This window comes from Solea solea, chromosome 2 (genome assembly GCF_958295425.1).
Source record: "Solea solea chromosome 2, fSolSol10.1, whole genome shotgun sequence".
NCBI lineage: Eukaryota > Metazoa > Chordata > Actinopteri > Pleuronectiformes > Soleidae > Solea > Solea solea.
In genome coordinates, this window is record NC_081135.1 from 31,890,979 (window position 1) to 31,913,206 (window position 22,228).

The 22,228-nt window shown below is 40.2% G+C and overlaps 2 protein-coding genes across 4 annotated transcripts; one reads left to right on the forward strand and one right to left on the reverse strand.

Annotated features, from left to right (window-relative positions):
* Positions 1-299: 299 nt before the first annotated feature.
* On the reverse strand, positions 300-3,403 carry agr1 (anterior gradient 1). Its single transcript, XM_058622742.1, has 8 exons — positions 3,323-3,403; positions 2,783-2,896; positions 2,596-2,659; positions 1,973-2,025; positions 1,298-1,374; positions 1,117-1,180; positions 874-957; positions 300-434 (listed from the first exon to the last, which is right to left on the reverse strand). Exons 2-8 carry the CDS (start codon positions 2,871-2,873, stop codon positions 385-387), a joined length of 483 nt encoding a protein of 160 aa, XP_058478725.1. The 5' UTR covers positions 2,874-2,896; positions 3,323-3,403; the 3' UTR covers positions 300-384.
* A 735-nt stretch (positions 3,404-4,138) lies between these two features.
* On the forward strand, positions 4,139-21,635 carry traf3ip1 (TNF receptor-associated factor 3 interacting protein 1). 3 transcript variants are annotated; one of them, XM_058622739.1, is made up of 17 exons: positions 4,139-4,403; positions 6,013-6,081; positions 7,567-7,728; positions 8,441-8,569; positions 8,672-9,097; positions 9,185-9,250; positions 9,350-9,370; positions 9,571-9,594; positions 9,849-9,930; positions 10,120-10,140; positions 11,113-11,173; positions 12,045-12,137; positions 12,354-12,480; positions 12,567-12,603; positions 12,712-12,788; positions 18,582-18,799; positions 19,561-21,635. In XM_058622739.1, exons 1-17 carry the CDS (start codon positions 4,281-4,283, stop codon positions 19,721-19,723), a joined length of 1,899 nt encoding a protein of 632 aa, XP_058478722.1. In that variant the 5' UTR covers positions 4,139-4,280; the 3' UTR covers positions 19,724-21,635. The 3 variants fall into 3 exon arrangements, with proteins under 3 accessions (XP_058478722.1, XP_058478723.1, XP_058478724.1); XM_058622740.1 differs by lacking the exon at positions 9,350-9,370; XM_058622741.1 differs by lacking the exons at positions 9,350-9,370; positions 9,571-9,594.
* Positions 21,636-22,228: the final 593 nt, after the last annotated feature.

Sequence of the window (22,228 nt, forward strand, 5' to 3'; positions counted from 1 at the left end):
CTTCAGGAACAGCACAGTGTCCATTGAACTCTTGTGCACCCAGATTATCTAAGGGCCCCTCCCATTATGAGATTTTCCTTTAGTGCATCGATAGTGCCGTTAAATGATTTCACTGTGTTCCAAATGCTTTTCCAGAAATATAAAAAATCATCTGTTTAAATGATTATTTTCCTTCATTCTTTAAAAGAACAACTGAATATAATGCCTGCTTTCCATGTTTCTGCAGTTTAACCTTCAATACCCACAGAATTGCAACAGCACGATTCTACTTAAGTGTAAAAAAAAAGAATAATTGTACGTTACACTTGTGACAGTTGTTTGTTTTATTCAGCTTTGAACAGCAGGTAAACATAGAGCAGACGGTCCAGTGTGTCCGCAGGAGGCTCAGAATTCGTCGTGCAGCAGGAGTTTGGCTTTCTTCATGTTCTCGGCCACTGTTAAAAGAAAAAGACGGAACACAGAGAGGGAATAAAGGCCACTGTTGTCTTTCTGTAATGGAGTGGCTTTAAAAATAAAGGCTCTGCTGTTTCCACTTCAGGGTTCTCGGCTACAGTTACAGCCACCGTTTCTGACATCTCTGTGAAAAGGTTTTGTTTTGATTGTGTCGTGTCGGTCGTAAACTGAATGGTGATACAAACATCTTGACAACTGGAGTTGTTGTTTTTGTTCCGTCTGGAGGCCTGGAGGACCTTTTTGTGTTGTGATGATGTCTGGAGCAAGTACTGCCCTGCTCACAGTTCAAACCGTATTCTGAAGATTTGTTTTTGTTTTAAAAAAAATCATCTCAACCTGCTATAGAATAAGCAGGAACGGAAATTGGTGGTGTTTCACTCTATGACAGGTATAGAGAGAGCAGAGTGGACGGTCACTCACATAATTCCATGTCGCCCTTCTCGTAAGTGTAGAGGTTGTTACTGAACCGTCCTGTGACGTCATTGCGCACAGACAAGGACGGATCTGTGGAAAAATGTCACACACACACACACACACACACACACACAAATTAAATATGGAGATTTAATATCCAGCTCTGGTCCCACAGTTAACCATGCATGTGTCATAATGAGAAAACACTGTGTCATGAGCAACTGAGTCAAAATTTCCAAGCATATTTACCAACAAAGAGAATTCTAGGAACATAGAAACCATCAGGTGCCATATTCGGGTCCCCTATCTCCTTCTGTGAAAAAGAAGATCTCAGTTCAGTTATACAGTCATTATTTATATATATTTTATATGTGTAACCTATATTGTAAGTGAAAATAAGCTCCTTCATAGATAATAGATCATTATTTACCACCACATTCAGCATGATGAAATCCTCTCTGGCCATTTTCTGGATGGACTTGTCAGCAACAAATGCTTTCTTCAGTGCTGCCGAGATCATTTCATTCAGTTAATTTATTATAATGTAAAAAAAAAAAGAGAAAATAAAAGCATTGCTTTTAAGTGCTCGTGATAACAGTCACTTAGTCAAATTCCAACAGCTGCTGGAAATCTAAAAAAGGTACAAATGTTTCTGTTATCACAAACAGCAGACCCATTTATTATCAGATTATTTTCCATTATAACGAGCAGCATCGTTTATATTGTAATAGTTTGGCTGAGCTGTGAAGCAAACTCACAAGTCAAAAGTCAGACAACATCTCTGGAGTAATAATCAGTGAGCTCAGGCATCAAATATTCAGCTAAACTCAAACTGGCCAAATGTCAAAAGTAAAAGCCAGAGCTCGTCCACATACAGGGAGGTTAAGAGGTGAAGAAACAGAGGCGCAGATTTCCACTGAGCTTATTCCTCCATTCATGTATACATTCATCACCAATTCACTTCCTGCTTGGCAGGTATTAAGGAATGCACCTGCTCTTTTTGTTTTTTTTTTTTCCTCTCCATGAAAAAACTCTTTAAATCTGGATTTAAAAAGACTACAGTACATTTAAACGACTTGTGTGTGAAGCAGAGTTAGTGCAGTACCTTGACTGTGTGGACAGTCTTCTAGATGATGAATGACCATGAGCGGCTTCTTACTGCGAGAACAAAACCACACAAACAAGTGCACACATTCCTCAGCACAATAAGCACAATAATGGGTGTGAGTGGGGTGTTGAACAACCACATAATGGGTTTGAGTGGGGTGTTGAACAACCAAATCTCTTCAAAACTAAAGCGCCACGTCAGGTTTTCAAAAGGAATAAAGAAAATGTGTTCAATTTTATTTTATTTTGTTTTATTATTAAATTTTTTCAAATTTTTAACCCCGACATGAACCAATGAGTCATCTAACCATCATTATGGATGCATGAATGCACGAGTAGGATAATTAGGATGAAAATATACATCATTCAGCCATCCCACAGATATATGATATATATATACATATATATATATATATATATATATATATATATATATATATATATATATATATATATATTTATACATTAATGATCACTCTCTGCTTATTTGCTGTGGTCTGATATTAATTCATATGCAATACGAGTGATAACACACTGCAGTTTCCCACTTAAATCCTGTTCTCACAGGCAAAAACTCACATCCTGAGATAATAAGGAAACATATCAAGGTGCATCTGTTACCTGCTGACAGCCTTTGCCAGACCCTCTTCATAATTTGCGACCCAACTAATAGAATTGCCCCATCCTGTAGGAAAAAGAGTGAGGCAATTAGTGATGCTTTAATTTTTAATTTTAATTAAGTCTTGAGAGCATTTTACGTTCACGTATCCGTGTGTCTTATTTGACACAAAAATCAAACTTTAACTACCTCTAGGTGGTGACCTCTCCTTCTTCTTCTTCTGGTCTGAGCCACTGGCACAGACGCCGAAGAGCAAAGCGAGCAAGACCCAGCGAAGCATCACTTCCTGTCCCTTTCGGAGAACTGCAGTGACACATTTAGACGAGGCAAAATCAAACAAAAGTCAAAATACAGTGAAGACATCATGATTTCTTGCTTACAGCACACCTGAGCAAGCTCGACCACAATCTATTAACGTCAGAGAAGCACGCATTATACAGTGTATGCACAACCATTAATCACTGCAGCTGCAGTCATGAAAATACAAAACAAGGCTTTTAGTTTGCCTTTTCTATTGGTGGTGTATTATTATTCCCATACAACATCGCTGTACAACTTTATAAAGCACTGGTGTCAGAAAGTACACGTAAAACCATCATTAAAATCGTTGGAAAAGGAAAATAATCCACATTTTCTGCAATAGGCTTTTAACTCAGGTAAGTAGAAAGATGTTTTTCCACAAAGGTTATTTCATTTCTGTCACAAATCCACACACAGAGATCGTCTTACCTTGACAGTGAGGAGCAACAAGTGTGTCTGCACTCAGTCTGCCAACATGCCCTCTCCTTTTTTTTGCTGCATTTTTCAGTTGAACTTACCAAACAGGTATGTCAAAGTCACGTGCTATAAATAAAGAAGACTCACTCACTCACTCACTCACGTAACCCACACACATGGGCAGTCACACAGACTGATGGAGGCTAAAGGTGGATATCATGGAACACCAGCTTTTTCTTTAAAAACAAAAAAAATGTGATTATTTAAAAAATAATCACAATATTAACACAACTACAGTGGCTGGCCACTACCAGAAAGGATGTACCTCAAATCCTCCTTTCTCAACTCTCTCCACTCGTCCACTCACCCACTTTTTTCTGCTGTTTCTTCCTTCTTTATTATTTTTTAAAGCATCTGGTTCAAGTGTTCTAAGCTGTGGTCCACATTTGCACACTGCTGAACAAACACATGTCCGTCCAGGCTGCTGTGGAAACAAGTGAATACACACTTACATGTAGTGTGTTCATTTTCTCTTTGTTAGGTAAATGCTACATATTAATTTATTATTATTATTTTGTTTTTTGTTTCATTTTTCTACGCACTCTGGTCAAAGTTCCTCAGCTCCACTGATCACATACTGGTATATATAGATTTCCCTCCGAGCTTGCGTACCACTGGTGGTACACGCACCACAGTTTGAGGACCACCTGCTACTTACCTACCTATCTACCTACCGACCCCACTTCTGTTGCAGATTGTTAGCTGTTGCTATGGTCACGGGCAACTCTTAGCAACCGTAAGCCCTTTGCGCAGGCGCAGTACTCAGTAGTGATGCACTGTGGGAAGCATAATGTCGACATAGCAACCAGGCGACAGAGCCACCAACCTACTTTTCCTGCCCCCCGTTTCGGATTTGTTTTGCTGGGCTTTTCTGTGTTTATATTGCTTTGCTTTGCTCTTGACTGGTGTCATGAACGCGGCGGTGGTGAAAAAGACCCAGGACTCGCTGGGCAAAGTGATCAGGAAACCGCCGCTGACGGACAAACTGCTAAACAAGCCTCCGTTTCGTTACCTCCACGACATCTTCAGTGAGGTGAGGCTTAAAATGTGTTCGTGTTAGACAGTAAGCTGCTGTTGTTGGGTTGTTTTAACGGCACCTGGAGTCCATTTAGCTTGTATATATATATTTTTTTTTAGAAAAAAGGCCACACCGACGACAACAGTTAAGTTTGCTAGTTAGCATGCAAGCTAACACACTAACATTTCGTATTAAATAACTAAATCAAGTCCCCGAACATCGCCACGACTGTTTCCTCCTTTACCCAAGCAGCTAAATATTTGCTGCTTAATTACCAAACAAATAACGAAGAGTTAACGCTTACTAGTAGTTAACAACAGTTAAGTTGTCTGTCAAGTTAACTAGCCACTCTTGTTGCATGACTTGTGCTTACAGGGAGATCGATAAATCAAATTCTTGTCCACGGTGGTCAGTTAATCTTTCTAAAAAGTGAGTGGCAGTTAGCTTCTCAAAGCCCGTCACTTATGACAAGCCTTTTTACATTCAATCGCCAAGTTTGACTATCTGGAATTAGCATGGCAGATATCTGTGACGTCATTTTGACTAGTCGTAATGTTATTGTGTCTAGTATGAGTTAGCATTGGGAATCACAGGATACCTCGCAATACTATATAATACGCCATACACGGGCCATGATACCAATAATATCACGGTACAACGATTCTGTCATAATCAATATAAGCCATACACCACGATATCTGGCTCACTGAAGAAATCAAAGCGTCCATGATAAGTTAAAAGTGCAAGATTTCTCTTTTTAGTCACAACATAGAGAACAAAGTGTATAAAGTCTATATATTGAACGTGGATGGGGCATCTCTTAATGTAGCCTTCTCTGCCATTATACTGCTGTAAACTTCCTCTTACCTTATACCTTAAATATTATTTTGAGCAGCCCTGCCCACCAGGTGTTTACTTTTGAGCACCTTAATTTGTTAATTAAAATATTGATAATTGTCCTGGCATATTGATTATCGTATTGAATGAGGAAGGAAAACGATATATCACCAAATTGATATTTAAATTGAAGTTTGAGATATCTACAACTTCATTCTGACTATCTGAAACTTATAAATAATACTGCAAATTGCAATGATTTTGTTGATATTAATTGGGACATCTAAGAAGTGCTTATAGATTAGATGGTTATATAGATGGTGTGAATAAGATTGTTATTTACAGACTTAAACTGTATTATTAACAGACGCCTTACGCGTTAAATGTCAAGCAGAATAAAATCTGTTTCATTTATCTGAACTGAAGTGCTATCTCGGTCACACACTTCACCTGTTGGCAGTCTTAAATTACATTGTAGGTTCATGCATATTGTATTAAGTGTGTTGCACTTGTGACCCCTTTTCTCGCATTATCAGTGTGTTTGAGTGCAAGATTGTGCTTTCTAAAAAACTGCTTTCTCCCACTAGGTAATAAACTGTCAGGACCAGACTTTATACATTTGTCGGTTAAATGGCTGCTTTGCAAAGTGACATTTTTAAGTTAACTATCTAGTTCACTAACCAGCTGCCTTACTATTTATTATTTAGATATTCAATAATTTATAATATTTCCCATGATCTCATATTTAATAACTCAGCATGGAACCTTTATTCCTCTCCAATTCCAGGTCATCAGGGCCACTGGTTTTATGAAAGGCCTGTATGGAGAGAATGAGATGAAGTCAGATAATGTTAAGGTAAGTTGACAACACTCAATCGAACTGGTTTTCTTCCTCACCTTCTAGTTTATATTCAATACCAATTCATATTGTGTCATATTTTTTTGTAAGCCTGAACAATTTGGGGAATATATTGTGATTTGATTGGTGCTGCTTTGTTTTTTAGGTCAAACTTAGATGGATTTAAATATGACATGGCAATACTATATGATGTCATTTAAGTGATAATGACTGGACTGTAATGCAAGAATGAGAACTGAAAAGAATTTAACCTTTTTCCAAGTTTTATATTTCTGTAAGGGCATAGAACTCAGATCAATAAAAAAACAACAACTAAACAGTACATTAAATGGCAGCATTTGTAGTTTGTTAATTATGTTGTTTAAAATGTTGTTTTGAAAACAATTAATTGTTTGGCCTCACAGTCCTATGCAGCAGCTTTACTTGTTGTAGGGTGTCTGTGTATAAAGGTAACCTTACACGCTGTGTGAGTAACACGCACTGAGCGAGAGGATCTGGCAGGACATGATTGAGGGCCTGACGAGGTGTCAATTCTGCTGTCCGAGAGTTGACCCTATATTAATGCTGATAGCAAGGCGATAGCCATCAGAGAAAAAGCGTGGCATGTGTCCAGTCTTACAACTATGAGAGTATACTACCATTATTAAAGTTACATCTTCTTTATTGTATTTACTATTTAAAATTATTTAGTCATGAACTGCCATGGGTGCAACAAGTTTGTTGATGGGAACTGTTGATATGGGAATATTTAAAATGTAATAGTCAAAGCCCAGAATAGAACCCTATGTTAGCCTCTGTGTTGCTGAATAAAAGACAGAACTCTCTGAATATGTTTTTCAGATGATAAATAGCCTTTTTAGGTTTTGGTTTGAACTATAAATGATACTGATGATAAGATTGATAAGTTTTGTTCTTTTTTTGTGGTTCTTCAGCCCCAATAAAGTGCAGAACAGGATAGCCGATAATAATGTTTGTTTTCTTTCCTGCCCGCACTTCAGAAACTTAGGCTTTATCTTTCTTCTTTTCTGCTGCCTCACAACATGTTACTTAATGGTCCTTCCCGTCTAGCACAACTTTTCTCACTAATAGCTTAGCCACAATTACTACATAATGTGTTTTGTTGTTGTTTTTTACCTTAAGATATAAGGTATAACATGTAAACATTTGGCCTGTTCAGAAAAGGAGAGGAACTGGCTCTGCACACATGGTTATTGGGCCATTTATGGTGAAACATTAAATGTGAGGTCATATTTGATTAAGTTGGACTGCATTCATTATTCAGCAACTATGCATGCTACATAAAATGAAGCATGATAGGAGTACATTTTGTTGAATCCTGCAAGGACATATAGTGTCTCGAGGGTTTAATTATTCTGAACTGTGTTGGAAAGTTACTCCTGTTGGAGTTCTTTTATTTTCAAATCTCCTGCCGCTCCTGTGCACTTCACTTGGTTATTATCACAGCATCTAATATGTTTCTAGGATAAGGATTCCAAGATAGCCTTCCTCCAGAAAGCCATAGATGTCGTAATGCTGGTGATGAGTGAGCCCTTGGCAGCCAAGCCAGCACGTATCGTGGCCGGCCAGGAGCCAGAGAAAACCAATGAGCTGCTGCAGGCCATCGCCAGGTGCTGCCTCAACAAGGTCTGTCAATTTGGAGGATTAAACGCACACACACACACAAACTGACTGACACATTTCAGTTTTCAAATTCATTTATTATCAATGATGTCTGTGTTATGTTTGAGACACAATTATAACACAGATATATTGCATGTAGAGAAAACTTAGGACAAGTTATTTTTCACATCATAACAACATGCTCTTGGTTAAATTGTGTGGGCCCCCTCAGGGAGAACTTTGACATATTTAAATTGCACCCTGGAGATAGACGAGCAGACGAGCTGGTGCCGGGGGGATAGCAGCGCTGTGGTATTATGTTATGTAGACCATTCCTTGCAATGTGAATGAAATCCAGTCAAATTTTATACATCATAACTTCACTGCATTGAATATGCACTTAAATGTACATACAAATTAGTGAGCTAACGTCCCATAAGTATGTTTTGTTAAGTTAGTTGTTCATACATGTTATTTTTTGGCTGATAAGCAGCCAAAATGGCTACTGGTTGCTGAGCTTTTTGTGTCTTTTTTTTTTGTCATTTTAAACCAGATATCTGTGATGAATTATTTTTTTAATTGCTTTTTTATACATTTTATAATGAGCTTTCAAACCAAATATTTCCCTTAAGAGCAGGAGGAGGGGATTCTGACGTTATTTGTAACAGCAAATGCTATCCTGTGATATAACGGCTGGTTAAAATTGAGTGTGCCTCTCCTATAATTAATTTTGCAGATGTCCAGTGACGATGCAGTTAAGCGAGTACTTGCAGGAGAAAAGGTGGACATCAAGACCAAAGCCAGCACCTCCAGGTCCCAGGACAAGGAGAACAGGGAAGGACGTGAGCGTCATTTGGACAAAGACGTAAGTCATCAGCCTTGCCCAAACCTACGTGTGGTGAGAAATGTTTTCCAAGCATATTTCTGTGGCATCCTTATCCTCATACTGTATAATATAATATTATAGGAAAAGAAAAAGATAACGGAGCGCAGTGGAAGTCGTGACCAGAAGGAACCAGACCAGCCTAAAGAGCAGGAGAGTCAGCACAGAGACAGAGAGAAAGAGCACCAACGGGACAGGGAGCGCTCTGACAAACGCCACCGCAGTGAACAGGATCGCGACAAAGACCGTGACAAAGACAAGAGTCGAGATCGGGAAAGAGAGCGGGACAAAGGACGAGCCAAAGACAAGGGGAAGGACCGAGAGAGGGACCGAGAACGGGAAACGGACAAGGAGAAGGGTAAAGAGCGAGAAAAGACAAAGGAGAGGGATTCCCGCAAAGATGTGGAAAGAGACAAGGAAAAACGAAGAGACAAAGAGCGAGAGAAAGACAAAGAGCGTCACAAAGAGGGGGAAGAGAGGAACAAAAGTATGGAGAATGGCAATGTCAAGGTACGCGAAACAAACCTACGCACATCTGACATGTGAGCAACAAATGACAACATTTGCATTTAATTTGCATTGTATGTTTGTGCTCAGACCAGATTATCAGAGGAACCAGAGCAAAAACCCAGCTCCCAGGAGCCCAGCACAACAGCCAAACCTGTAAGTTCCATTTACACTTAATATTATGTCTGTCATCTTCACAGCTGCAATGATGGGGTGTCATTTATTCTCTAATGTTGTTGCTCTTATTCTTCTAAGGATCAAAAACCAACAGAAGAGGTATTTAACCCTGGAGAAACGATCAATAGAAAATTAGACTTGTGTACTGGTAGACTTAGAATGTGTTGGGGTCGCTGGCTGCTTGATTTAGAGATCATATGGGCTGTAGTTCATAGGATGTGAGGTCTTGTTCTCGTTTCATTAACTTTATAATCAGTAAGTGTTGCAAAGCATAATGCTGTGTTCTTTGCTGTGTTCAGCCTGCAGAAGCAGTTGAAAACCAGGTAAAAACCTCTTCTGTTTTAAAAGCAAAGATTACTTTTTTTAGCATGGTTATTGTTCCATAATGGCACAGCAGCAAACATTATTAGACCTGAAACAATACCATAAGAAAATAATGTGTGGTCATGCTTAGTATGGCAAACATAAAAAGGCTTCCCTTGTCTTTTATGTCTATTTTTTAGTGACGTGTGTCATGTGGTCTTTCGGTGCTTACTGTCCTCAAGTGGTGTCTTTTTCCTGCTTGTCTGTTTTCTAGTCACTGTCCGACAGTCCTGCTAGAATACCTCGACCTTCATCTGCCAAAGGGCAGCGGCGGAGACCCAAAATTGGAGGCCAAGGTAACGCAACTCATTCTCCAGGCAGCACTCTATTTTAATTACCTATAACATTATTACATTTGCTCTCATTTTACTCTCCAGCTGTCGAGTAAGTGATTCATTTATACAGTTGGCAGAAGCAATACATGTTTAGTTTAATCATTTTAAGTAGAATTCACTTCAACAAAGCCTTTTCTTTGCTCTCAACAGATGAATCTGACAGTGAGGGAGGTAAGTGTCCTGCCTGCTGCACTTGCAAACAAGAGCATAGAATATTGACACAAGATTTTTTTTCTGTGACTGGAACTTAGTCCACCTCATCTACATTAACTGCAAAAATCACTGTGAGAGCCAACGACTGACTGAGTCACTTAGTGTTTAAGGACAGTGGTTTTCTGTTGTGAAGCATCCAAGCAAGTCAGTCGAGTCAAGCTTGACTTGTTTAGCTCGGTATTAGGTACATTGTCACAGTTGGTACAGTAGCAACAGTTCTGAGCCCGCCCAAGCTCTCCGAGGTAGAATACGATTCCTACATAGGAAAACACACAAAAACAAGGTGTTAAAATGGAATATAAAGATGTCTGAAAGGTTCAGTAAAAGTAAGTAAAAATCTAAATTGATCGTTTTGTGCTTCCAATCAAAATGTTTTACATCTTTTTAAATTCAAATGAAAAACTCTGCTGAGTGGTTGTAAGCAACAATAACCCAGCAGGTTCTCAACAAAGAATGAGGACATGCCAGATTCAACATTTTAAACTCACACCACAACAAGGAATAGAAAAGTAAATCAGATGGGTAACAAAATGATTTATTCATTCTTTCTGGGGACAATGCATCCGCCAGCCTGTTTGTAACCTAACACCAAACTAAGGAGCAGTTGGTTGCACTCTTTGACTGAAAGCTCCAAACCTGTTTAACCTTTGGTGTGTTCTGAAATGAATGTGATTCTGTTGAACCAGTAATCACACCCAAGATTATTATTATATGTTATGCAATACAACAACAGTACGTCACTGCATTTGAGTGTAAAGGTGCCTTAGGTTACTATTTAAAGCATATGAAGGATTGCAGGGAGTTTTTGAACAAAGCATTTCAGTCATCTTTAATATGAGTTGAGAGTAGCTGCACTGTTACATACACTGCCTTGTTATGGAAAGCTATGGAAAGATATTTTATCTTCAAATCTCTGTTATCCTTTCACAGATGGAGATGCACCGTTAGCAGATGTTTCAGGCTTCTCCGTGCCATCTGACATGGCTTCGAGGTCTGTAACACCAACACTGTCATTCACTTACCAAACACTCACAACTGATGTACAAAGCAGAAGTATGGAAGGCCCAAATATAGAGACAGAGAACTGGTGAGAGAGCTGGACATCAGTGCTTTGCAGAGGGAACTAAAGAGGAAAATGGGACTAGGTTTGTGGGTGGGCAGAGAAGGTCTGGGAATGGGAGATAGGGAAGACAAGTCTGAAGACATCTGGTGGCAGTATGGAGAGTGGCAGGAGACCGAATGGTCCAAAGTAAACACATTTATCTGTCAAAGTCACCAATAACTTGACAATTTTCAGTGTAATACAACACTGCACAGTACAAATAAGATTACTTTAATTAGACCTTTTTGTAGTGATGTTAATTTGACTACTCTCTTAGTTCATTCTAGGCTCCCAGAGTTTATTTACTTTGCAATTTTTGTGTTGCCTTTTAAAAGTTTTTATTTATTGATGTATAATTGTTGTAGTATTGTTCCTGAAACTACTCCAGTATCAGTTGCGGTAAATCTCTCCGTTCAATTATTGCCTGAATTTGGATAATTGTGAGTGTGCTGTTCTTTAACTGACTAATTGGCCTAAATTGGTTGGGAAGCTGTGTTGTTCTAGTGTTACCGTTTCTAATACTGTGAGCGTTTGTTGTTCCAAGCGATGGGTTATTATCCCAAAATCTGAATGACTCAGTACAAAGTAGACATGTGGCAAATCTCACAGTGCTGCTAACAGAGAATTAGCCTCTTGACTGCCTTTACTGACTTAGGAAGAGAAGAAGGAAAAAAAAATGTTTATGTGCCAACATGTTTAATTAGGCAATTTATATGGATTGATTTAAATAACACATGCTGTCCATCCTGTGTGTATGCAGCAACAGACGGATGGCGCGACCTAGCAGTGCTCGCCCTGCACCTCCTCGAGTCAAGAGACAGGAGAGTTACACTGACGGGACCACAGCGGAGAGGTGACCTCACCACACACGCACTAATGTCAAATTTATACCGGCTACTCCTTTTTTGAATACATTCAGAGTCTTCATTCACAGTAAATTATTACACCAAACAATGCACAACTGAGCAAATTAATGGAGCATGTTTAACCAGTCAAGCCAGCAGTGCCCTAAAGATATAACATACAGTAATACTTCTTCGGTTCACTCAAGCTCTTTGTCTTCCTTCAGATTGTCTAGTGCCAAGCCGCCAGCACCGGTTATCATAGATGGGAAGAAGCTGTCAGAGGATGAAGATGAGCAATTTCTTGTGGAGGAGGCTGCAGCTCCTCCCTCAGAAGCTCCTGAGATGGAAATGGTGAGCGGTTTGAACCGTAGTTTGTTATAATATAAAAAGGGGAAACATCATTTTGGGATAGTAATCTAACGTCTGTTATATTACAGGATCCTGCACGAGAGCTCGACGGCGAAGAGAAACATGGTGCGTTCGTTTTTAGTTTCTTAGGAGCGATGACGCCTGATGAATTATCTTCTACTCTGTGGTTTGATGATGTACTCATCTGTCCTTCCTCTGTTTGCCTCACTGTAGGTGGTCTTGTGAAAAAGATCCTTGAGACCAAGAAAGACTATGAACTGTCACCATCCTCCCCCAAATCTAAACAGCAGGTATGTACAGTTATACTTGTGGTTCTTTTCCAAATCCAGTAGAGGGCAGTATCAGCCTACTACTGATTCAGTTTAATGACCCAAGATCCCCGTGTTAATCCTCCCCATCAGGTCTACCATCTATTATTTCTAGTGTGTAAGATTGCCAGTGTAAGCATTTTGACCCCATTATGCCCTCTGAAACAATGGTTATTATCAAAAGAAAGATATAAACAAATGGAGTGTGGAGTAGCACTGCCATGCAACCACGGAAATATTCCTCTTCACTGAATCTGAAGGGCTGATCACCAGACAAGTATGGGCTGTAACAGACCACACACACAACTGATACACACATCAAGATGTCTGGTGCAAAATGAGCTTATTTCCTGGCTCTGCTCAATGTCATAGATATGCAACATGTACGGTTTGTTTTGAGACTTCATTGTTGTTGTGTAACTTAAGAATATCTGCTTTGATTAAAATGTAGATAGGTATTCTAGAAAGAATGTCAGCTTCTTTTTGAGCTAGTCTTTATCCTGGATATGACAGTACAGATTATGTTCACAGGTTGTTCCTGTTGATGTAAGTGAGATTATATATATATTTTTGACAATGAAACCTGATTTTGAAATTAGACCTGTGTCACATAAGTATGTGGTCCCAATAAATGGTTCTACATGGGATATATATTCAGTATGTGTTTCCAACACAAAATATCAGTTTGAAATAACAGTAATAACTATGATATGTGTTATGCAGCATTATGGTTTATATTTATCCTTTGATGGTTGCAGTAATAGTAGTTGATATTTTGATGGCATCTCGCGGGGTAACGCTTGATCGTGTTTTAAATCCACAACCTGAATATAGAACCGGAATTTGACTTAAAAACACTTTGACAAATTAAATCACAACTGTGATATCTGTCAAAAATAACACTAGTAAGAAATGGATCAGTAAGCATGTGCCAAGCATTGTTGTCAACAACCTGCCCCAGCAGCAATGCAGTCACCCATTCTTCCTTGGTGTTTAATGGCAGTTATCATCCATAATGTTGTATTACTCCCTCCTCTCTCCAATCCTGCCTCCTCTTATCATCACTGTCCCCTGTAGGCAACCGACCAAAATAGAGTAGTCTTCAAGTGCACTCATGTCCTGCTCTGGTGAACAGTCCTGTTCACATGCAAGTCAAATGCAAGATACTTTAATGAATGTGAACCCTCAAATGTAATGTGTATTGAATTGGGATCAAATAATATGCCTGTGAACGGGTCTTTTTCAAGGCGACACATTGCAGCTGCTCTTTTATTCCCTGCTGTCAGCGTATTTATTAGCCTGAGAGAGAGCTGTGCTTTTTTATCATTATTTAGAGTGTGAGTCAGTGTGAAACTTACAGTTTGGTCTGTAGTCCATGGCGTGAGGTGGTGTACACCGACTGTCTGCTTTGGGTGGTCCTCTCCACCGAAGCGTACTCTCCCTGCATCCCTTCATAGCTGACCACCCTGACTCTAATGGATGCACTGTTTTTGGACTGTCACTCATGCACAAAAGGCCCCTGATCTGACATCATCCGTCGTAGCTCACACCTGACATTGTCTCAGCTCGAGCCACCAGTAACCCCGAAATAGCCTGACAGGGATTTTTTAAGCCTGGCATTTAACCTGGCTTTACATGCACATGATAAATATAGCATCTTATACCCAGTTTATCCAAAAAAAAAAAAAAGGAGATCATGCAAGAAAAAAAATGAAAGGCACATACACAAGCAAAACATCCAAAATAGCCAAGTTTGTCTGTGTGTAACCTGAGGAGAGACTTGTAGAGTTTATCCCAATTTTCTTAATGCCCCCTCCTCAGTTTTCTGCGGTTACAAACCTTCATTTCAGTATATCCTGTATGGTCTGCAGGGGCAGCTTAGAGCAGGTATGTGTGCACACAGGACCAGTCCAGTCTAACCCTCCGTCATTACTGGCCTTGCCTCGTCAGCTGTATAAAGAGCTATAATGACTTCCTTCCTGACATGAAAGGGTGTAGAGGTCAGCTTAATGGCCTCGTCTTTTTTTTTTCTTGTAATCATGGTAAAATACGCAGGGGCAAAATGTAAATATTGAGCTTCCTCATTCTGTGTGGTATGACAGGTTTGAAATTTCAGCTGCCACAATAAAAAAAAAAATCTGAAACGCTGATGTTCATCAAAACACGGCTTCAAAATCACGTTCATTTTGTGTATTTTATGGAAATCCAGCCCCTAGTTATTTCCTTTGTAATTTCTGTGCTTTGTTATTCATATTCCTGACATATGTAAATAGAGGGAATACTTGCACAATGGAACGATTGTGTTTTGCCCTGTCCTGCCACTGTGTGTGTGTGTGCGTGCGTGTGTGAGTCCGGAGGTCTTTGCTGTATATTTATGGGAATGACCTTTCTTCTGACCCCCTCGGCAGCATTGTATATTATTTTAAGATACTTCTCTTTTTATTTAGATGGAATCTACCCCTAGCAGCAGCTGCGTTTTCCTAAGAATTTTGTGTACTCTTTGTCCCCCCCTTTCTTTACCCCCATCAAATTAGCCTTGATGAAGGTTTGTAATGTATAAATAAACCTTGTGGCGTACAAATGGATGGCTGTCGAGTGAGAGGCATGGAGGAGAAGGGCCAGAATACTCTCTGCAGAATTGTCAAGAAAATAAATACTCCTCTCTGCAGACCTCTGTGTCTTCATAAACATTTGTGGAAACACAAGGAAATGACCCTGTGGCATTCCATTAGTCATATTACTTTTGTAGAGGTCACATTGACTTGTTAGGGATTTGGTTTATGAGAACCTACCTGAAGCAGCCGCAGACCGTTATCACGACAGACATCATATTTTAATCATGGTTAGAAGCACGGTATTTTCAACGCCTTAAAATCTAGATTTCTCTGCTTGTGTGTGTTTGAATGTAAAACTGATTTTCAGTATTCTTTGGTCAGTTACTAAAGCCATTGATCCCTAGGGATGCTTCCCTAGACCAGGGTGGAGATCTCAGTTGTCTCCCCAAGGAGCTACAGTGACCTTACAACAACATCCTGTAACCTCACAGGCTTGTCCGCCTTTCTCCTCACCTCACTGACTCCAAGCTATTTTTATGATCTAGCAAGACTTTTTGAATGGTCTTCAATGAAAAAAGAAATGGCCAGGAAGCCCATAAATAATGCATTTCTTATTCAATGCTTCGCTTCCTGGTTTGCGTCTCAGATTTGCCGGGAAAAGGTGCTGTAAAAATCATCAGAGAGTGTGTGTGTGTGTGTGTCAGTCAGTGTCTTCAAATGGGGGTTTGTAGCCAATAAGAATGCCTCCCAGAAGCTTTAAAGATGTTATTATGTGCTCTTCAATGATCTGTTACTTTGGAAAAAAAACGATTTTTCCACTCTGTAGCAGGTGGTGATGTGAGAGGAATTCACTTGCGTTGAAGATCATAAAGCCTGATGGTCTTCAGCAGCTGACATTAGAGTTTGAACGACCACAAGTTGAACCTAACACACAGGTTCTTCTTGATTGTGGGCATGTTAGGTAGTTTTGTCTGTCGTGCTCTTATTCCAACCAAAATCAAGCTGATAAATGAAAAATAATGAGGCTGTTTGTCTTTTAATGGAAGCTTATTTCTCACCACTACTCAACTAGTGTGTCAATCTTTGTTTACCTAGTTAATGATACCCTCAAGGTTGAGAGATCCTGCGCTGTCCAAGCCATTTTTCTTGTCAGAGGTTACTCTGAAGAATGTTTTTCTCTTCACCCCAGAAAGCACATTTCTGCACGTATTTCCTAATTAAGCTGATTTAGCATGTGATGACTGGGGGTGAATTTCGCATTGGTAATGTGCCTTACTGCGTCCACATTGTGCTTCTTTTGAGGGCACTCCAAAACACTGATTTTGTAGTAAAATGTAAAGTGAACTCGGGACATTTTTACCTTGCGTCAACAAAGTAAATGCTGGTAAAATCATGTATTTTTACAGGGGTAGGGTTTTTAAGGTAATACTGCTGATGAAACACCAGACTAAACTACCTCCTACTGCTCCACCTGCCCGTTCTAGCATCAGCCAGAGGCTCTGTCTTGTCCTTTGCCTGGAGCTTTCATCATGTCTGAGATAATGGGAAAACCTGCTCCCCTTCCTCCTCTCTCACCTCCTACTCCTCTGCGGTCACCACATCTAAATATTGTTCTGTGATCTGGGTGAGAAAAAGGAAAACTAGGAGCACACAGGTCTCGTAGACCCCGACAGGGACCTCCATAAAGCGGTGATTTATATCCACCTGGACAGAGTGCACACGAACCTGGGGTCATGTTTTTCACGCCAAGTTTTTTTTGGGGTTTTTTTTCCAACAGAGAAGGAGAAGGGGAGGGTGAGGTAGTGAGAGGACAGCAAATAGAACGAAGCCACGGGTCCTGTCTAGGCTGCGCTGAGCAAACCGCAGCAAGGCAGGCCGAATGAGCCGTAGAGTGTTTGTCTAGCTGCAGGGTTCACAGCGCCCAGTGGAAAGCCACCCACCTTGTAGAGGGACCGCTGGGCCGAGGCATTTCAACCCTCGCACACTTGCGCCGCCACAGACGGGCAAAAAAGAGTCAGAAATTTGTACTTCCTTCCTGAAAAAACATCATCGCAAACAATGTGGTTTGATTCCCTTTTTTTTTGCGGTGTGGTCCATTAGAGTCGAGCCGCCTTTTTATAATTCTAATTACGGAGCTGTTTGGTTTGTTTTAAGAGACGGATGATGAGGGAAATATTGCAGCGAATGGCCTTTTCCAAGCAGACTGCGTGACAGGTTGTGTGTTTTCAAGAGGAAGCTGCCATTAGCTTGCATACTGTCACACGTCTGAGTTCTGCTGCCTCATGAGGGCAGGTTACCACCGTTGGGGGAGCCAAAACGGCACGAAGACCTGAACTTGAAAGGATGAATAAGTGTAGTAGTTGTTACTCAATACTGTAATAAAATAACCCCACTGCCACAGACTGTTACTAAAATAAACAAGACTTAAAGACCAAGAGTGCGGGTGGAGGCTGTGTATGTGTGTGTCCACTATATGCTTCACCTGATCCTCTGCTTGGTGTTTGTGTGTGGCTTCAGGGTTGCAATACTGAGTGCTTTCACTTTACACACTCTCTCTCTCTCTGTCTCTCTCTGTCTCTCTCTCTCTCACACGCGCACACACACACACACACACAGCCCTCGTGAAGCCCAGCTGAGCAAACATCCTCGGGTTTGCTCCCTGCCAAGGGAGGTCCTCCCCTGATACCTTCCCCTTCTTTGCACCATCAAGAGACTTGAGTGTAACGGGGATATAGCAGCCTCCCTACCCCCACCCCCTGCCACCCCTAACCGCACACCATACACTGGAAGCCTTCACCAGCCTGCCAACCAGTCGTGGTCCCCCCCCCCCCCCCCCCGACATTGGCCAACACAATTCAACCACACGTTTGATCTTTATATATACATATATACGGCTAGGTTGGTAGAATTCCTGGCCAACATATTTAGCCTTGAAATCCTAAACCACTAAATACAGCCTTGCTCCAGTCGTTGGCAAAGGTGGGATTCCTAAAGAGGGTTTATTATGTTTTGGTCGAGGGACACACAAGTGATTTTTGTGTGTTTCGTGTGTATTCCTACTGCTGTTCGACACAGAGTGAGATTATATGCGGTCCTTTTAGTTTCTTTCTTTCTTTGCCCTGCGAGTTAATGAAGGTTCCATTTCCATAACTCAAGGATTGTATTTTGTTGTGAGTCGACAGTAACATTGTTTTTTATCTATCTATCTGTCATCGTGCAGAAATGGGTGTCTGAAGCAGCGAGGAAGGAGGAGCGGGACATTGTGATAAGGGACATTGAGCGCGTGCGCTCGTCCATCCAGACTGTGTGCCGAAACTCCCTGCCTTTGGGTAAGATCATGGACTATTTCCAGGAGGACAGGGACGCCATGCAGGCCGAATGGTACACATGGCAACAGGAGAACAAGGAGCTCGCCCAGGCCTTGTTGGAGGAGCAGAGGTGAGTTGGCACATAGTCTAGCATGTTAGACTTTTTTCTATTTTCCTGCCTACTTTGATCTTTGATCAATGTGAGAACAGAGTGCTCTGATGCAGTGTAACATACAGACACAAATGGTAAAGAGGAAGAGAGATGCTGCTGCTGCTGGCAGGTGGAGTGGTGACACAGAAAAACATTTAGTTGAGCTTTGCCTCTTTGACGTCTCCTCGTGGGACCACCACAACAAAGTTATTTTTACAAATTTTACTTTGTCACAACCTTCAAAAAACGTTCTCTAAAGGTTCCCAAAATGTAACTTTTATACAACTTGTCATGATTGGTCAGGGATCATACTTCCGTAGTGTTGCTCGTCCCCCGAACAAGACACGGCAAGAATCTGTGCTACTGTGATTGACACGATCCCTGCATTTCTGGCAGAAACTGAATATACTCCAAATAAGTATGTCTGTAAAAGTGTATCATTGCTTTTTAAATAAAACATTTCAAGTTTCCACAGCAGCCCAATGGGACAAACCAGCTAGAGTGCATGTTTTTGCACTTTGAAGCAGCAGCTTACTGTGCAGTCTTGTTTGTGAGGGCCACCGTAGTTTGTTCCAGTCTTCACTTTCACATTAGATATCACAAATTTGGTTAGAACCATGCTTTATCATCAGCTTAGTTCTTTGTACTTGATGGGCAGTTTTTCTCCCAACTCATTTTCAGACAATCAATTCCAACCAATTGAATTGTCTGTTCTTTGTTTGTGCTTGTTCTTGCTGCAGAGCCACAGACCTGGCGTTGGACCCTCTCAAAGCAGAACTGGCTGAGCTGGAGCAGCAGATCAAGGACCAGCAGGACAAGATTTGTGCTGTAAGATTCAACATACTGAAGAATGAAGAGAAGATCCAGAAGATGGTGACGGGAATCAACTCTTTCAAAACCTGAAAGTGAGAAACAAGGTCTAAAGAACAGAAAAGAAAAAGAAACACTTTTATAAATGCACTGAAGTCTATTGTAGTCGTGAACAGATTGTCTTAGAGAGAGATCATGAGGGATGAGCTGATATTTGAACAGGAAGTGGACTTAGACAGATGACTATATGGATAAATTAAACTGATCTTCCTGCTCTGCACACCAACCTAACCCCAGAGGTTCCTCCTCTTCTGTAACGGTGCCTTTGTGGAATGAGCCATTGCTCAGCTCACGAGAGTTGGACCAAATTGCTGCATTTGATGCTTGACATTGCCACACATTCACATATGATTAGGTATTAATCAGGTTTCAAAATGTACTTCCACATTTTTATTAACAATAATAATAATAATAATAATAATAATGAAAAAGAGAGCGTTTTGAGCAGAGAAACAGAGAAACTTCTACCTGCGCGTGTGCTTAGAGTTGTAAGCATGCTTGTGTTCTGGTTCCTCCGTCCATCTGCTGCAGTGCAATTTGATTATAGCACTACAAGATTTAAATGTAATCGTTGCACATTCAGCTGGTTGGAAACAGGAGACCAGCTGAGATGTGTGTGTGTGAGTTTTATATATCGAGGGTCTATAGAGACCGAGCTGACTGATATGATTGTTGAATGAATGTACAAGATTGTTTTAAAAATTATGTCCCGGTAAGCTATCCCCCACTTACTTAAAGGGAGGCTTTCGATTCTCAGCAACAACAACTTTCTCCCATGTCTTAAAACAAAAACAAAGCTCATATATGGTTTATTGCATCCATGCTTCCATTTTTGAGGCACTGTGGCACTTTGATGTGAAGTGAAATAAAAGGAGGAATTTTTGAATTTTTTTTTTGTGAAAGCTTTTGGCAGCAAAGCAGTGTTACACAATTTCTCTTAGAAATATCCTATAAAACATTTCAAAAGGCACAATAACTAATTTACACTTATTTGTACTATAGATTTTTGCCAAACTCATCCTTTTTTTGTCATTAAGGACACAATGTTTGGTTACATGGCAACTTTTTGTGTTGAGATTTCAAATGTTAATAAATAAAAGAGAACTAAGATAATAATTTGCTAGCTCTGTTTTTAGGTCTATAAAATGTGTTTGACACGTGTAGCTGATATGGAAATCCATCAGAAGCAATACCATACGTATGGGCTGATAACTGCAGTAAGAGATTGTGTAGTAGAGAGTGAAAGTAACCACCGTCGCAGTTTTTCCAATGTGTGAGTGAAATACAAACGTTTTCTTGCATAGTGGCCTCTCAGCCTAGACGACAACGCAGTTTACATTTTTGTACATTGTTGTTAATACTTCCACGTGTGCAGTTGCTACCTCTGTTAGTTGTACTGCAGAATAGCCTCACCACGGACATAGACTGCCAGTGTTTGAATAATTAAACATGCTGTGACGTCCTGGTCGAACTGAAGAATGTAATTTTTATATTTTATGGCGAGTAATAGCAGTCATTAGAATGACGTACATTTTAAATGGAACCAGAGCAGTCGGTCAAAATCATTTCATAATTTTAGCCTAAACAAATAGCTTTAAAGCAGTGGAGGTGTGGATATCTACAGTGGTGAAATGTTGCTTTGTGTTTATCAAGTCTTTACTTCAACATGCACGGTCATTCGGTTCCATTTAATTCTCTTGTTTCATCAGTATTGTGTTGCGTTCATCAAATCTAAAATGACAACATTCATGCATTGAGAAATGTAATTTAAAAAATCCTGTAAGCAAAAGTGGAAAGACCATTCACACTGTACACTATACAGTATGTATCATGTCTTCTAGTTTCTCTTTAAACTGTATATTATGTATATGTGGAAATTGTATTACAGTTCAGATAAATATATATATAATTTTGTAGTGGAGTAAAATAAATGGTGAAATTTCAATACGTATTTGTCTTTTTTCTTTTCCCCCCTTCTTTTTTTTAAGAGTCTTGCCATACACAGTAATGAGAGTAACAGACCTGAGGTCACATTAGCTTTATAATGTAAAGTTAATGTGAGGTTTGGATGGCTTCAGTTATGTTACGAGCCGAATGATAAATGGCCGTAGTTTTCAATGTTCCTGCAGTATTCTTGTGGCGTCTGCTACAGTTGCACTCTGAAGGAGACCCTTTTCTTTTTGAAGTCCCCACTCTGCCACTGCCAGAAGTAAAACATTTCACTTTCTTTTTAAGTAATATTAGCAGCAACTTCTTTTTCTTCTTTTTTTTACCCACTCAAGCAAGCCACGAAACAGCTGCAACACACAAAAAAACATATTAGGAGTCCCCCTTAACAGCTATTAAGTGAGATTTGGGTGGAACATTTGTGAGATTTAGCTGAAGGCCTCTCTGCATGGACACCTGCTTTCAGCAAAGACCCCGGCATCAGCCTCAGCAGGTGGATAAAAAAAGAACTTTAGCCCAGTTGAAGGAAAGCACAACTCCAATCTTCACCTGCATTTTTACCTTTTGACTGTGTGGGTTCCACAAAGAAGA

Excerpts from the sequence above, each read along its gene's own strand:
- agr1 (XM_058622742.1), bottom strand. The coding sequence starts at position 2,873 with ATGCTTCGCTGGGTCTTGCTCGCTTTGCTCTTCGGCGTCTGTGCCAGT. Across the intron at positions 2,660-2,782 it reads GGAGAGGTCACCACCTAGAG|GATGGGGCAATTCTATTAGT; the intron begins GTAGTTAAAGTT and ends TTTTTCCTACAG. Across the intron at positions 1,375-1,972 it reads AGACTGTCCACACAGTCAAG|CACTGAAGAAAGCATTTGTT; the intron begins GTACTGCACTAA and ends TGATCTCGGCAG.
- traf3ip1 (XM_058622739.1), top strand. The coding sequence starts at position 4,281 with ATGAACGCGGCGGTGGTGAAAAAGACCCAGGACTCGCTGGGCAAAGTG. Across the intron at positions 4,404-6,012 it reads TCCACGACATCTTCAGTGAG|GTCATCAGGGCCACTGGTTT; the intron begins GTGAGGCTTAAA and ends CTCCAATTCCAG. Across the intron at positions 12,789-18,581 it reads CCCCCAAATCTAAACAGCAG|AAATGGGTGTCTGAAGCAGC; the intron begins GTATGTACAGTT and ends GTCATCGTGCAG.